We start from the raw sequence: 14,442 nt of genomic DNA, 5'->3' as shown, positions 1-14,442 counted from the left end.
AGCTCTGGCGGCGAGAGAGGCCGCGAGGCCCCTGCCAGGCGCGCCCGCCCGGCGGCTCCTGCTTTGATTCTGAGGTTTGCAGCCATCCGCGTGGTAATTCCAGCTCTGGTTAAATGTCATTTTTAATAACGCCATCTCTGGCGTGTAAACGTCTGCGCCCACGGCAAGAGGGGAGGCCAGCGAGGGGGAGACCAGCAGTGGGGGAGGACAGACAGGGAGGCGGGGGTGGAGGCAGGAGGACAAAGTCTGGGGCAAGGCAGCTGCCCCCTAGGGGCAGTGGATCCCCATCCCCAAGGGAGCCCTTTGAGGGGAGCCCATGGAGGAGGGAGGGTAGCAGGGGGCAGGAGGGGTTGGGAGGATGCCAGGAGGGGGCTTGTCCAGTGGCTCCAGCTCAGCAGGGGGGCTTTTGACTGCCCCCCCCCCCCCACACACCCTGACCCTGGCCACCGAAGCTAGAGGGGGTCAGGATGCTGGTGAGGAAGAGACAGGAATTGTCCCTATCACATCACCCCTGCATTCCAATCCCCTGGGCTGCCTTGGGCTGGTACTCAGTAGGTGCTCAATGGATGCTGGTGGATGGTCAACAGCAAATGCTTCCTCCTAGACCCGGCAGTGCAGCTTCGGCACAAAATCCAGTCCCTGGGGATGCTGGGGCTCAGCCTCAGTGCAGCCCCCTCCCTCTCCTGTATACCAGATACTTCCGAGCCCTTCCAGGTCCAGAGCCAGCCTTATACATCCTGCGGCAGCTCTGCCCAGCCTCTCCACCCCCTCGAGAGGTCCGCTTTCCACCGGGTAAACTGAGGAGGGTGATGGAGGTAGAGTCAGCTCTGGAGGAAGCCCACAGCAGGGTGCAAGAATCACTAGGCAGGGGTGCTATCGAATGCAGATGCACAGGCCCAGGCTCCGAGTCCCATCCGGTGGGTCAGGGTGGGGCCTAGGAACACGCACCAGCTCCCTGCGTGATTCTAACATAGTGACTCCTGGGACCACACGAAATATGCCTGTAAACAAATATCCAACCTTCTTTTGCAGATGGGGACATGGAGGCTCAGACTAGTGACAGGGTGTGTCTCAAGCTATAGAGCTGGGCGAGGCGAGGCCGGAACCCCATGTCCTGACTCCTAGGCTGGGGCCCCCCTCACTGCCTCTTGGGCAGCAGAGTTACGGGAGGTCACCTGCCCTCACCTTGTCAAATCTCAAGCAACTGAGGTGTTTGCTCAGCTCTGAGGGGAGGGTCCCTCTGTGGAGGTTTCCAGGCCTGACAGCCTGGGCCTCCTTCTCTGTCACTGTCTCACTCCCAAGCCTTCTCCAAAGACCGTGAGTTTTGCAGCTCGCAGCCTGTTGCCCGGTCTCCAATTCTACAGGCCTCAGCTCCTTGGCTGCTCCATGACCTGTCGCCCCATTCACTCCTAGCCCCTCCTACCACCCCCAAACCGGAAGGTCCAGGCTGCCCATCCCATGCATAGAAAAGCAGAATCGATCACAGAGATAAACCAAAATAATATCTACCAGGGCCTGCTTCATTTTTAGGACACAAGAAAAGATATCATTAGCCATCAAGGGCCCCATGTGGACCCATCCTGTCATCTTGGTGGCCCCCCAGAGCCTGGCTGGGCACAAACAGCTTCCGTGATGTGGAAGGCAGGGCGGTTGGAGCCGGGCTCAGGGCAGCGAGAGCAACTGGGGACCCAGTGCTTTCTGGGTCTCCTAACAAGCTTTACTTCCAGGACTTGGTGTGATTCCGTGGCTCCAGGGTGCTGGCCACAGCAGGGTGTCCCGGCAAGCCCATGCTCCTTGGGAGGGTCAGCGTGGCCAGCTCTGCCTCTCCCAGGCTGGGGATGCTCTGCCACCTGCCCCGCTGCCCGTGTCACCTCCCTACCTGCCAGATGCTAACCACCGGGCGCCCCATCTCTTCGTCTGTTCAGTGTGAGAGCCAGCGAGGTAACTTCCCCAACCTCCCTCTGTCTAAACAGGAAGCTCCCACAGCTCTCTCCTACTCACCACCTCGCAAAAGGCACTTAACCCTTGGCCCATATGGATGCAGATGCGTCTGCCTATCTACTCTCCAGCCGCTGTGACCGCCCTGACCACTAACAGCCAGGGCTCCACCAGGAGGCCAGGCTGGAGCCTTCATGATGGCAGGGGGGTGTGCCTGTTGTGTGTGTGTGTGTGTGGCATGGGGGGTGTGGGTCTGTGTGTGTCTTTGTGTCTGGGAGTCCGGGAAAGCCAGACCATGTGGTTCCCAAATGCCAGCCTAGGACAAAGTTTTCACTGACAAAATGAGAAAAATAGGGGCAACGAGTGAGCTTTTTGTGAAGCTAAATGAAGTCAATTTTGGGAACTTTTGTTTGTTTAGTATTTTTTATTTTTTTGAGACAGGGTCTTGTTCTGTTGCCCAGGCTGGAGTGCAGTGGTGTGCAGCTGACTGCAGCCTCGAAATCCTGGGCTCAAGGGATCCACCTGTCTCAGCATCCCGAGTAGCTGGGGCTACAGGTGCATACTACCATGCTCAGCTAATTGTTTTTAATTTGTATTATTTGTAGAGACAAGGTCTTGCTACATTGCTCAAGCTGGTCTTGAACTTTTGGTCTTAAGTAATCCTCCGGCCTCAGCCTCCCAAAGTGCTAGGATTACAGGCCTGAGCCACCTTGCCCAGCCAAGAACCTTTCTTTACTCAGAGATGAAGATACTAAAAGGTTCTTTCTTGGATGAAAGGGTGGGGACATAAGGCCTGCGAGTAAATGGCTTTTCTTGGCAAACCTTTAACACTGTCCACTGTCTGCCAGTTCCTCTCAGTTACTGGGAATTTTACTGGACTTGAAAACTGGAAGTCTGGGAACCACAGGCCGGCAGTGGAACTCAAGGATTGACACATTATAGGTGTTCGTAAAATGACTGTAGAATGAATGAGTGAATGAATGACCAAGTGCGGGATCTGGGGATGGAGGGGGAAGGGAACCTGTCCTATTGCTGTTCCACAGAGACAGGGACCCTCCACAGCTCTCGTGCATCCGGGCAGCTGGAGACAGGTGAGGGAGGCCATTCCAGTTGTTTCTGGGCAGGAGGGGAAGGGCATCCCCCCTACACTCCCACTTCAAACACCCCAGCCCCGGGCAGTCCCCACTCTCCAGGCCTGACCCATCTCCCTCACGCCTGAGACGTGGCCCAGGCCAGGTTGCTGGAAATATTGAGGAGAACCCCAGCCAACCCCGGGCCACCCCACGACCCCCTGAATGCAGCCCGCGCCTGCCTGGCGGTGGACATCCCCGGTCAGGCCACCCCAGCATTCCTGGGAGCCAGGGGCAGCTTTGGGCAGTGGTGGTGATCAGGGGCTTTGGACCAGGAAGGCCAGGCTGGAATCTTACAGGAATAGGAACAGTGACCTTGACTTCTCTGAGCCTCAGTTTCCCTCTTCATAAAATGGGGATAATCACAGGACCTTCTTCACACGGCTCGCAGGAGGACAACTCCAATGAGGCCTGTGACACCCCAGCTGACACGCAGAGCACACGGCTGCTGTGCCCATGAGGCTCCCCGGTCACTCCCCGGTCACTCTCACCACGTCCCCTCACGCCTTTCTTCAGCCCCACCATGGCCACCCACTTCTGCTCCACTGGTGCAGCCTCTGGCCCAGGTTGGCACATTGCTGTAGGGTGTGTTCAGGAAAGCACTGGGTCCCCTTAAATCACCCCCAAGGTCCCCTTCCACCCTGGGTGAGCCACTGTCCTTTAGGATCTAGGAAACCATGGAAGTGCCCCAAGTTCTGCCACGTCCAGCCTGACCCCACATCCTTGCCCAGGAGAAGCCACCCCAAACCTTCCTTCCTGCCCCTACCCACTCAGAAGCGCCTAACATATGCACAGGTCCGTCCCAGAGCCCTATTCTGTGCCGCCCCTCTGGGCCTGTCCCTCCCACCTGCTTTAGTCCACAACTAGCCTCAGCCAGAATCTCCCCAACAGCCAGGCGGGCTCCCCTTCCCTGATTCCTCCAGCCCAAGGACTGTGCAGGAGAGGGCAGCCTGGACTTGCCATCCAAAACCAAATCCCTCCCCCGCTTTCACAGCTGTGAGGCCTCAGACAGGTTGTTTTGCCTCTCTGGGCCTCCAAAATATAGGGATGACATCAGCAGTCTCGCCAGACTCACAGGCCCTCAGTGAGCATTTCCAGGAGCTGCGGTGGAGACACTTTACTGAGCAGATACTACGAACTAGGCATGGTACCCAGGACCCTCATCCACTCAGGGCTCACCACACCCTATGAGGGATACCACAGCCCTCGTTCCTATCCCACAGATGGCAACACTGACTCTCAGGGTTCTTTCCAGGCGTCAAGGGTGGTGTGTAAGCCGACACTGTCACTACTGCTCCCAAGCTACTTTTCTGGAGTTTTCTGGGAAGGGACAGTGGTGGCTCCAGCCTGTTGAGCTTCTGCCCACAGAGAAGGGCAAGCAGGTCTAAGCCTCCTGTGCCAGGCCCCCAAGCTCCACCCAGATGATCTACTGGACAGAGGAGCAAGATTGTTGCTCGTGGTCCCGGAACCACGAACAATTAACCAGCCCTCCCTGGCGAAAAGGAGGCCGAGATGCAGGCCACTGTCCCGCCCCAGCCACGCTGGGAGGCCCAGCAGCTCCCAAACGGAAAGCCCCCTGGACACTCAGCCTCTCGCTCACTCCTCCTCCCTCCCTGCTCCCGGGCTCCTGCTGAGACATGGTCACTTGTCTGAGGGTCCAGGCACCAGGCCCAGCTCAGACCCAGGCTCACAGACCCCACATCCTGGGGAGACATACCCATCATGGGGTTCCTAAGCCTGAGTCAAATCATCATTTGTCGGGAGGGCCCCCAACCCTTGTATGCCATCTCCCATTGTTCAGGTGGTGAACGAGGCACACAGAGGGGACATGACACCCCCACGGTCACACACGGAGAGGACGGCAAAAGCAAGGACCCCAACTGGAGCATCCCAGCCCCCCAACCAGTGCTCACTGACTGCATGACTCCCCTTGTCCCAGGAAATAGAGAAAGGGGAAGCAAGGGGAGAGGGGAGGGAAAGGAACGCAAGCTGTCTTTCAAAGGCTGGGCTCTGAACGGACCCCTCTGTCTCTTCCTCCGAAGCCTGGCTCTGGCCTTGTGATGATGCCGTTTCAGCATCAGTTACAGGGAGGCCAATTAAAAACCAAAGTCAGCCATAGAAAACAGTATTATGGTCCCTTACGGTGGCTCACGCCTGTAATCCCAACATTTTGGGAGGCCGAGGTGGGTGAATCACCTGAGGTCAGGAGTTCGAGACCAGCTTGGCCAACAGGGCGAAACCCTATCTCTACTAAAAATACAAAAATCAGGCTGGGCACGGTGGCTCACGCCTGTAATCCCAGCACTTTGGGAGGCCGAGTCCGGCGGATCAAGAGGTCAGGAGATCAAGACCATCCTGGCTAACAGAGTGAAACCCTGTCTCTACTAAAAATACAAAAAAATTAGCCAAGCATGGTGGCGGGCACCTGTAGTCCCAGCTACTCGGGAGGCTGAGGCAGCAGAATGGCGTGAACCCGGGAGGCGGAGGTTGCAGTGAGCCGACATCACGCCACTGCACTCCAGCCTGAACGACAGAGCAAGGCTCCATCTCAAAAAAGTAAATAAATAAATAAATAAAAATAAAAATACAAAAATTAGCCAGGTATGGTGGCAGGCGCCTGCAATCCTAGCTACTTGGGAGGCTGAGGCAGGAGAAGCACCTCAACCCAGGAGGTGGAGGTTGCAGTGAGCCAAGATCGCACCACTGCACTCTAGCCTGGTCGATGGAGCAAGACTAAGTCAAAAAATTAAAAATTAAAAAATTAAAGGTAGAACTACCATAGGATGTAGCCATTCCAATGCTGAGTAGATACCCCAAATCATTAAAAGCGGGGACTTGAACAGATAATTGTATACCCGTGTCTACAGCGGTGCCGTTCACAGTAGATGGGAACAACCCACATGTCTGTAGGTGGGTGAACGGATACAATGTGGTCCGGTCCATCCGTACACTGGAATGTGAGTCAGCCTTCAGAAGGAAGGAGACTCTGATGCATGCTACATGGGTGAGCCCCGTACATGTCACTTTAAGTGAAATAAGATGATCACAGAAGGGCAAATACTGTAGGATTCCACTTATATGCGAGATTCTTAGGGCAGTCAAATCCACAGAGACAGGAAGCGGACTGCTGGGTGCCAGGGGCTGGGGGAGGGGGAATGCATGTTCAAGGGGGTGCAGTTTCAGTTTGGGAAGATGAGAAAGTTCTGGAGATGGATGGTGGTGGCGGGTGCATGACAATGTGAACGGACTTAATGCCACCGGACAACATTCTTGTAAACGGTGAAAATGATCAATCTGATCTTAGGCATCTTTTACTGCAATAAAAAATAATTGAAGGTAGATCTGCCAGTCTCTTAACTCAGGGGTTAAGAAAGCCCTGGGGACCCCCACTACAAACCAGACTCACCCCTATTAACAGATGCACCGACAGCTCCCCGAGGGCTCCCACCTCACCCTGCCTTGTCCCGTGCCTTAGATGCAAGCACTTCATCTTCGCAAATCTATGGAAAGTGAATTCACGTGGGATCCCAAGGTTTCTCCTGCAGTGAATCCTGGGGTTTTCCAAAGCAGGTAGCAGCCCTGAGCACTGGCTGCCCAGCCTTCCCTGGCCAGATGCCTCACTCCTGCCTGGCTCTAGGGACTTTGTTTATTTTCCCAGTGTGTCCACGTCCCTGTTTCCGCCCTGCCCACAGGAGGGAATGCTTTAAAGAAAATCTCAGTTATTAATGTGGTTTCTTCTGTTGTAAGTCATTGCAAAGGCAGCAAACCAGGGTTTGTTTTCCTAATGTGCTTGGCATAGCTCAGCGCCTGGTGCAACCCTCAGCATTTGGCTGGGGAGGAAGGAACCCGCGACTCTGATTTGTTCTGAGTCACCGTCAAAGCCACAGTCTTCCCGGCCATTTCTGGAGGGAGCCTGGTCTTAGAAAGTCACCGGCAGCGGCGGGCTTTATCTACTGGTGGCTTTGTGCAAACAAAAAAATTTTAAATTAAAAAAAAAAGTTTGAGCCTGCTATCCCACATATTAATTCCTAACTCATTGGTGTCCCCCATTAACCCTCATTTTTCTTTCTTTCTTTTTTTTTTTTTTTTTTTTTGAGACGGAGTCTCACTCTATTGCCCAGGCTGGAGTGCAGTGGTGCAATCTCAGCTCACTGCAACCTCTGCCGCCCAGGTTCAAGCAATTCTCCTGCCTTAGCCTCCCAAGTAGCTGGGATTATAGGCACCTGCCATGGCACCTGGCTAATTTTTGTAGTTTTAGTAGAGACGGAGTTTCACTATCTTGGCCAGGCTGATCTTGAACTCCTGACTTTGGGATCCAACTGCCTCAGCTCCTCAAAGTGCTGGGATTACAGGCGTGAGCCACCATGCCTGGCTAACCATTATTTTTCTTTTCTTTCTTTCTAATTTTTTTTGAGAATGAGTCTCGCTCTGTGGCCCAGGCTGGAGTACAGTGGTGCGACCTTGGCTCACTGCAAGCTCTGCCTCCCAGGATCATGCCTTTCTCTTGCCTCAGCTTCCCAAGTAGCTGGGACTACAGGTGCCCATCACCACGCCCGGCTAATTTTTTGTATTTTTAGTAGAGACAGGGTTTCACTGTGTTGGTCAGTATGGTCTTAATCTCCTGACTTCGTGATCCACCATCTCGGCTTCCCAAAGTGTTGGGATTGCAAGTGTGAGCCACTGCACGCCCAGCCAAACCCTTATTTTTCTAATGGGACACTCTCTTTGGTGCAATCTCTTTCTTTTCTTTTCTTTCTTTTTTAGATGCAGTCTCATTCTGTTGCCCAGGCTGGAGTATGCAGTGGTGCAATCTTGGCTCACTGCAACCTCCACCTCCCGGGTTCAAGCGATTCTCCTGTCTCAGCTTCTCCAGTAGCTGAGATTACAGGCATGCACCACCACACCTGGCTAATTTTGTATTTTCAGTAGAGATGGGGTTTCACCATGTTAGCCAGACTGGTCTCAAACTCCTGACCTCTAGTGATCCACCCACCTCAGCCTCCAAAAGCACTGGGGTTATAGGTGTGAGCCACCACCACCGGCCAGACCAATTCTTTCTTTGGACCTGAAAACAACTCCAAGAGCCAGCGGAAAACCCACCTCCAAGCATGTCTGGATCCCTGGTGAGGGGCTGGGCTCTTCTTGTATGTCTGGGACTGGAGGATGATGCCGCAGCCCAAGACCCAGCCCACTGGCCTGGGGTTTGCAGTCCCGGCAAGCCTAGCGAGGTTTGGCTGCCCACTTTCTTTTTTTTTTTTTTTTTTGAGACGGAGTCTCGCTCTGTCGCCCAGGCTGGAATGCAGTGGCCGGATCTCAGCTCACTGCAAGCTCCGCCTCCTGGGTTCACGCCATTCTCCTGCCTCAGCCTCCCGAGCAGCTGGGACTACAGGCGCCCACCACCTTGCCTGGCTAGTTTTTTTGTATTTTTTAGTAGAGACGGGGTTTCACTGTGTTAGCCAGGATGGTCTCGATCTCCTGACCTCGTGATCCGCCCATCTCGGGCTCCCAAAGTGCTGGGATTACAGGCTTGAGCCACCGCGCCCGGCCTGGCTGCCCACTTTCAAAGGGTCCAGGATGGGGAAAGAGGGATCCCATCTCCCCCACCTTTGGAGCCTTCAGGACTTGGGAGTCCACAGCAAGTGGCAGTGGTGGGGTCGCCTGACCCAGAGGGATGAGTGGGAAACTGGCGCCTGCCCCGCAGTCCCCTCTCTCCACCTTCTGCCTGCAGACCCAGATCCAGACCACACCCCTGGTGGAGCCCAGGGACTCTCCCTGCCAGGGCTCCATCGTCCTCAGGGCAGAGCTAGGTAGCGTCCAAGACAGGGGCCAGCCCAAGAGCGCCTCCTGGAGCCTGGCTCAGATGCTATCCCACCTGATCCCACACCCAGTGTGTCCCAAGCATGCCTGAGTACTCCCAGTGTGCCCATGCCCCTTCTTAGGAGAAGGCCTGGAGGTCTCACAGGCTCTCCAGGAGAGTGGCTAGCCCCAGGTGGCTAACCCACTGCACACCCAGCTGCCCAGAGGCTGCCAAGGGCTTTGTCTAGGCGCCCACATCCCCAGTTGACACTAGCCGTTCTGGGATCCCCGGGGAAACCCGCCACCAGAGACCTTCTACACTGTGTCCGGGAAAATCACGGCCTTCCCTGTCTGTCCCCACAGCAGGGGTAGGGCAGAATGGGCATCCCGTCCCCTGGCCAGGACTGGAGTACAAGACACCCTTGGCCCCCTTCCTTCGCTCCTCACCCCTCTCTCCTCTCCTTTCCTTCCTCTTCCTCTGTCTCTCCTCTCTCTCTCCCTCCTTTCCTTGTCTTCTCCCTTCCTTCTTTCCCTTCACCTTCAAGTTGTTCCTCCTTCTCTTCCCAACCCCTGGAGTCTCCCTTCATCAGGGTAAAACTGGGACCTCTCCTCTGTCCTGGGGTTGCAGGGCCGGCTGAGAGCCGCTGAGGTCCTCAAATGACCTTGGGCCGGCAGGTCCATTCCCCCAGCACAAACCAGAGGGCACCTGCTTTCCTCCGGGCCAGAGTCGACATCCCCCTCCCCTTTTCCACTGGGGAGCTAAACCCCAACTCCTGGGAGGTCTGCTGGCTTCACACTCACCCCAGAGGGTGCAGCCAGCAGCCAGTCCACTGTGGCAGGTGAGTGGTGGCCACTGCCATGAGGGGGCCAGTGGCTTCATCTCAGCCACAGGCTGACAGCAGCTGGGTGCACTCAGAAGGTGCCCCGTGAAAGGCAGGCGTGTCGCAGGCGTCCTCGTGGACGCACATGGTTTCAGACTAGGTTGCAGCCACCTCTGTTTTCCCTGTGCCTCCTGTCTCTGAAAAGCTGAGGAACGCAGCCACCAGCCTGGACACCCTGAGACCTGGAGGCTGGTGCGGGGAACAGGGTCACCAGAAGCCGGTGGGAGGGCTGCTGGAATCAGGCCAGGGACCCAGAGCCCCCAGCAGGCCGGCCCAACCCAGAGCTAGGGGACAGGGGCCTGGTTTCATATCACCCGGCCCCCATCCTCAGTATGTGTTGAGCTGCCAGGACTTCGGTCCTCCCCTCCCCCGCTGAACCGTCCAGGGCTGGGGCCTTTGCTTTTTCTCCATCCTCCCCCGTCCCTCCCCTTCTTACCAAGGGCTCAGGACCCTGCCATCCTATGTCACTTTTTGAAAAAGGCCACTTGGGTGGGTTGTTTGTTTTTAAAGCTCCTTCCTGATGACCTTTGACCTCCGCAGGGGAAGAGAGGCCTGGCTGGGCCGTTCCACCGAGGCAGCTGCTCCCGGGGCAAACTGGAGGGTGGGGGTAGGCAGGCACCCTCGCCCCCCAAAGAGCCCGACTTAAGACCGAGGAGGAGCTGGGGCGGCGCTCGCTTGTGCCGGAGGGGGCGGGTTTGAAACCCCAACGTGCAGCTCAGCGGCTTTGCCCGACTCAGGTCGCGGTTTCCCTAGTTGTAACGCGGCAGCAGCCACACCCACTTCCCAGGCTGTTGGGGAGCCGAGCACTGGGGAGCGAAGGCAGCGCACTTCCCCGTGGGGACGCACCCCAAGACCAGAAGAGGGTCCCCCTCCCCCAGCCCCGAGTGCTGGTCAATCGCCGCCCACCGTCACTTACACGCGCCCCCGGAGGTCCCGCCGCCAACCACGCGCCTGCATCTTCGCCCGCCCCGCGCCGGCTCCCCGGGCCCCGCGCCCCGGCCCCACCGCCCCAGCCCCACCGCCCCGGTCCCTGGCCGGCCGCACTCACCGTCCTGCGGCGCCGCCTCGCTGCCGCTGCTGCCCCCGGACGGCTCCCGTGCTGCGCCCTCCCGCGCCTCGGCCCTGGCCCCGGGGCGTGCCGCCAACCGCCCGGCCGCCGCCACCTCCTCCAGGTCCAGGAGGTGGCTCACCGAGAAGTTCTTGCGCGCCTGGGCGCAGTCGCCCGGCCCCAGCGCGGGTGGCGGCGGCGGCGGCTGCGGCCCCGGGCCCAGCACCGGCTTGTCCAGGGCGAAGGCGGCGGCCGCGCTGTCCATGCCCGCGAGCGGCCCCGGGGGGGCCGGCGGGGGTCTAGGGCGCGGGTCCCAGGAAGCGTCGCGGGCGCGGGTCGGAGCGAGCGCCCCGGCCGCCCCGCGCTCTGCCCAGCTCCCGCCGCCTCCTGGCTCCGCGGCCCGCCCGGCGCTGACGTCGGGGAAACAAACTTTCCGCCCTCCCCTTCTTAGCCACGGCCGCTGGCTCGGGAGCCGCTGGTGCACGCGCTGCGCCGGCCACACGCCCCTTCTTGAAGCAAACCTCGCCCTCCGTCCTCTCCTCCGCCCCCTCCTCCCCGCGCGCCTCGCCCGCCCCCACCCCGGCTGCTGGCGCTGGGGGCGGGGAAGGGGTGTCCTCCCTTCACCCTCCCCACCCACTTTTTAGGGAGTGGGAGGTTCCGTATTTTGTCATTTTCCATCCCCTAAGTGTCTGGGAGGTGATGGCAGAGGGATTCCCCCCTCCCTTTACAATCGCCTCCACAGGTGGAGGGGGTGGCCCAGAGACAACGGGGAAGAGCCCCCAACTCCCAGCTCCAGCCTCACTCCCCCCAGCGCCCCCAACAACGGCCCCGCCCGCCCCCACTGGCCAAGAGAGCTCTGTGCACTCCACCCGCCCCAAGGCTGTCTCTCTCAGCAAGCAGCGCATCCTCAGGCTCCTGGGGTGTACGCGACGCCCCCCCCACCCCGCCTCTCCCCCGCTGCTCCCTGACAGGTCCCCCACACACCCACACAACCGGTGCCCACCCCCAGGAGGCCCCAGGCCCTTCCCCAAGGAAAACCAAGAGGGGAGGCAGGCGCTTCGCTGCAGATTCCTAGCGCACACACAGAGGACAGCCAGCTTGAGACGGGTGACAGGAAAGAAAGAGGCAGATTAGGTGTCCGCTCTTGTTTTTGTTTTGTTTTTCAGTGAAAGCACAGAAAAGATGTGCGGAGTGAGCAGAGCTGAGACCCTAAGCCCCCCGGATGCCACGGCTCTTTCTCCAGAGCAGCCGCTCACCGGCCCATCCCTCTGTCGCCCTCACTACCAGGCATAAAGTCACATCAGCCAAAGTCGCCACGGGAGGAAGCCTTCGGGACATCCCTTCCCGGCTCCCACATGGAAAACCGGCCCACACACATCCCTGAAAGCCTGAGGACCATTATGTTTTTATTTTTTATTTTTATTTATTATTTATTTATTTATTTATTTATTTATTTATTTATTTATTTTTGAGACAAGAGTCAGGCTCTGTCCCCCAGGCTGGAGTGCAGTGGCGCAATCTCGGCTCACTGCAACCTCCGCCTCCTGAGTTCAAGCGATTCTCCTGCCTCAGCCTCCCCGAGTAGCTGGGATTACAGGCGTGCATCACCATGGCCGGCTAATTTTTGTATTTTTAGTAGAGGAGGGGTTTCGCCCTGTTGGCCAGGCTGGTTTCCAACGTCTGACCTCAGGTGATGCACCTGCCTCGGCCTCCCACAGTGCTGGGATTACAGGCATGAGCCTCCGCGCCAGACCCAGAACACTATTTTTAAGGAAAGCCTAGCAATACATTAATCCTCACAGCGTGACTCGCTTGTGTTCCCCCCCGCCCCCCCATGCCGGAAAGGAAACGCCTTCAAAATGAGGCCGAGTAGGCCGGGCACAGTGGCTCACGCCTCTAATGCCAGCACTGTGGGAGGCCGAGGTGGGGGGGGGGTGGATCACCTGAGGTCAGGAGTTCGAGACCAGCCTTGACCAACATGATGAAACCCTGTCTTTTCTAAAGATAATAATTTTTAAAAATTAGCTGGGCATGGTGGCGGGCGCCTGTAATCCCAGCTGCTAGGGAGGTTGAGGTAGGAGAATCGCTTGAACCTGGGAGGTGAAGGTTGCAGTGAGCTGAGATCACGCCATTGCACTCCAGCCTGGGCAACAAGAGTGAAACTCCATCTCAAAAATATATATAAATTAATTAAATGAAAGAAAAAATAATAATTAAAAAAATGAGGCCGAGTGTCCCCAAAGTGTCTTTAGCCACAGCAATCCGTGCAGGCGCACACATGGGTAGGGAGGGTCTGGAGATGACGGGGTTCTCCTTCCTTGGACCTCTGCCCCAAGGAGGGTCCAGCAAGAAAGGCCAGCAAAGAGACACCAGTCTCCCTCATTCTAGGCGGCTGGCAGGAGCCCAGTCTGGGCTCCAGGACATACCCTGTGCTGCCCACAGTGTATGTGGCTGAACCACTTTCTGAGGAACTGAGCAGAGCAGGGCCACTACTGGGCTCAGGTGTCTGGGAGGACCCTGCCCCTGCACCCAGCAAAACATGCAGAGTGAAGGGGCCTTACCCAGGAAAAGGACAGCCCACTGATTGGAGGCTTCATCCCAGAGGCAGAACAGCTTTGTGTTGGAGATGGGGTTCCAGCCCCAGCTATGTCCCGTACTGCCATGTGGCCTCAAATTCAGCACCTTGGCCGGGCATGGTGGCTCACGTCTTTAAACCCAACACTTTGGGAGGCTGAGGTAGGTGGATCACCCGAGGTCAGGAGTTCAAGACCAGCCTGGCCAACATGGCAAAACCCCATCTCTACTAAAAGTACAAAAAACTAGCTGGGCATGGTGGCATGCACTTGTAATCCCAGCTACTCGGGAGGCTGAGGCAGGAGAATCGCTTGAACCCAGGAGGCGGAGGTTGCAGTTAGCCGAGATGGTGCCACTGCACTCCAGCCTGGGCAACAAGGGCAAAATTCCATCTCAAAAAACAAAACAAACAAACAAAAAAAAAGGCACCTCCCCTCTCCAAGCCCCAGCTCCCTACCAGTAGAAAAGGCATAACGAAGAGCCTGTCTCCTGGGCACAATGGGGACTCCATAGTAGGTGAACTCCTGGGTCCATGGCCTAGAACACACGGAGGATGACAGATGGGAAAACTGAGGCCAAAAAGAAGGTGAAAGCTCTTCTAGAGCTGGGAGAACCACGGAAATAGTTGGGTCTAAGCCCTTTTTTTTACAGATGGGCAATTCGAGGTCCAGAGCCAGGAAGTACAGTGTTTCCAGCTCTCGGCATGGCCAGTGGCCACAGTGGCTTCTTCCACTCACTCCTGCAGTTACTCATCCTACACATGTTAAGAGGTAACTCCATCTCTGAAGCATGATGGCTGTCTGGCACCAGTCTGCTGGGTGCAGATCAAGACCTTGCTTGATCTTTGAGCAATCTACTTAGCCTCTTTCTCTTAGGGGCCTCAAATGTAAAATGAGCTGACTGGGTGTGGTGGCTCAGGCCTATAATCCCAGCACTTTGGGAGGCCGAGGTAGGAGGATCATTTGAGCCCAGGAGTACAAGACCAGCCTGGGCAACATAGTGGGACCCTTATCTCTAGAAAAAAAAAAAAAAAATAGCTGGCATGTAGTCTCCAGCTACTTGGAGTCTGAGATCG

At 57.0% G+C, this 14,442-nt stretch overlaps 1 protein-coding gene across 1 annotated transcript in view; it reads right to left on the bottom strand.

The window, feature by feature from the left end:
• Positions 1–11,280, bottom strand: part of PRRX2 (paired related homeobox 2) — a 57,501-nt gene extending 46,221 nt beyond the window's left edge. Inside the window, exon 1 of the mRNA XM_030919876.1 lies at positions 10,794–11,280. Coding sequence (XP_030775736.1) covers positions 10,794–11,058 — 265 coding nt within the window. The 5' untranslated portion in view covers positions 11,059–11,280. The remainder of the gene's footprint in view (positions 1–10,793) is intronic.
• Between the last annotated feature and the right edge of the window lie 3,162 nt (positions 11,281–14,442).

Source organism: Rhinopithecus roxellana, chromosome 16 (assembly GCF_007565055.1).
Source record: "Rhinopithecus roxellana isolate Shanxi Qingling chromosome 16, ASM756505v1, whole genome shotgun sequence".
NCBI classification, from domain to species: Eukaryota; Metazoa; Chordata; class Mammalia; order Primates; family Cercopithecidae; genus Rhinopithecus; species Rhinopithecus roxellana.
This window is presented reverse-complemented; position numbering and strand designations above follow the sequence as displayed.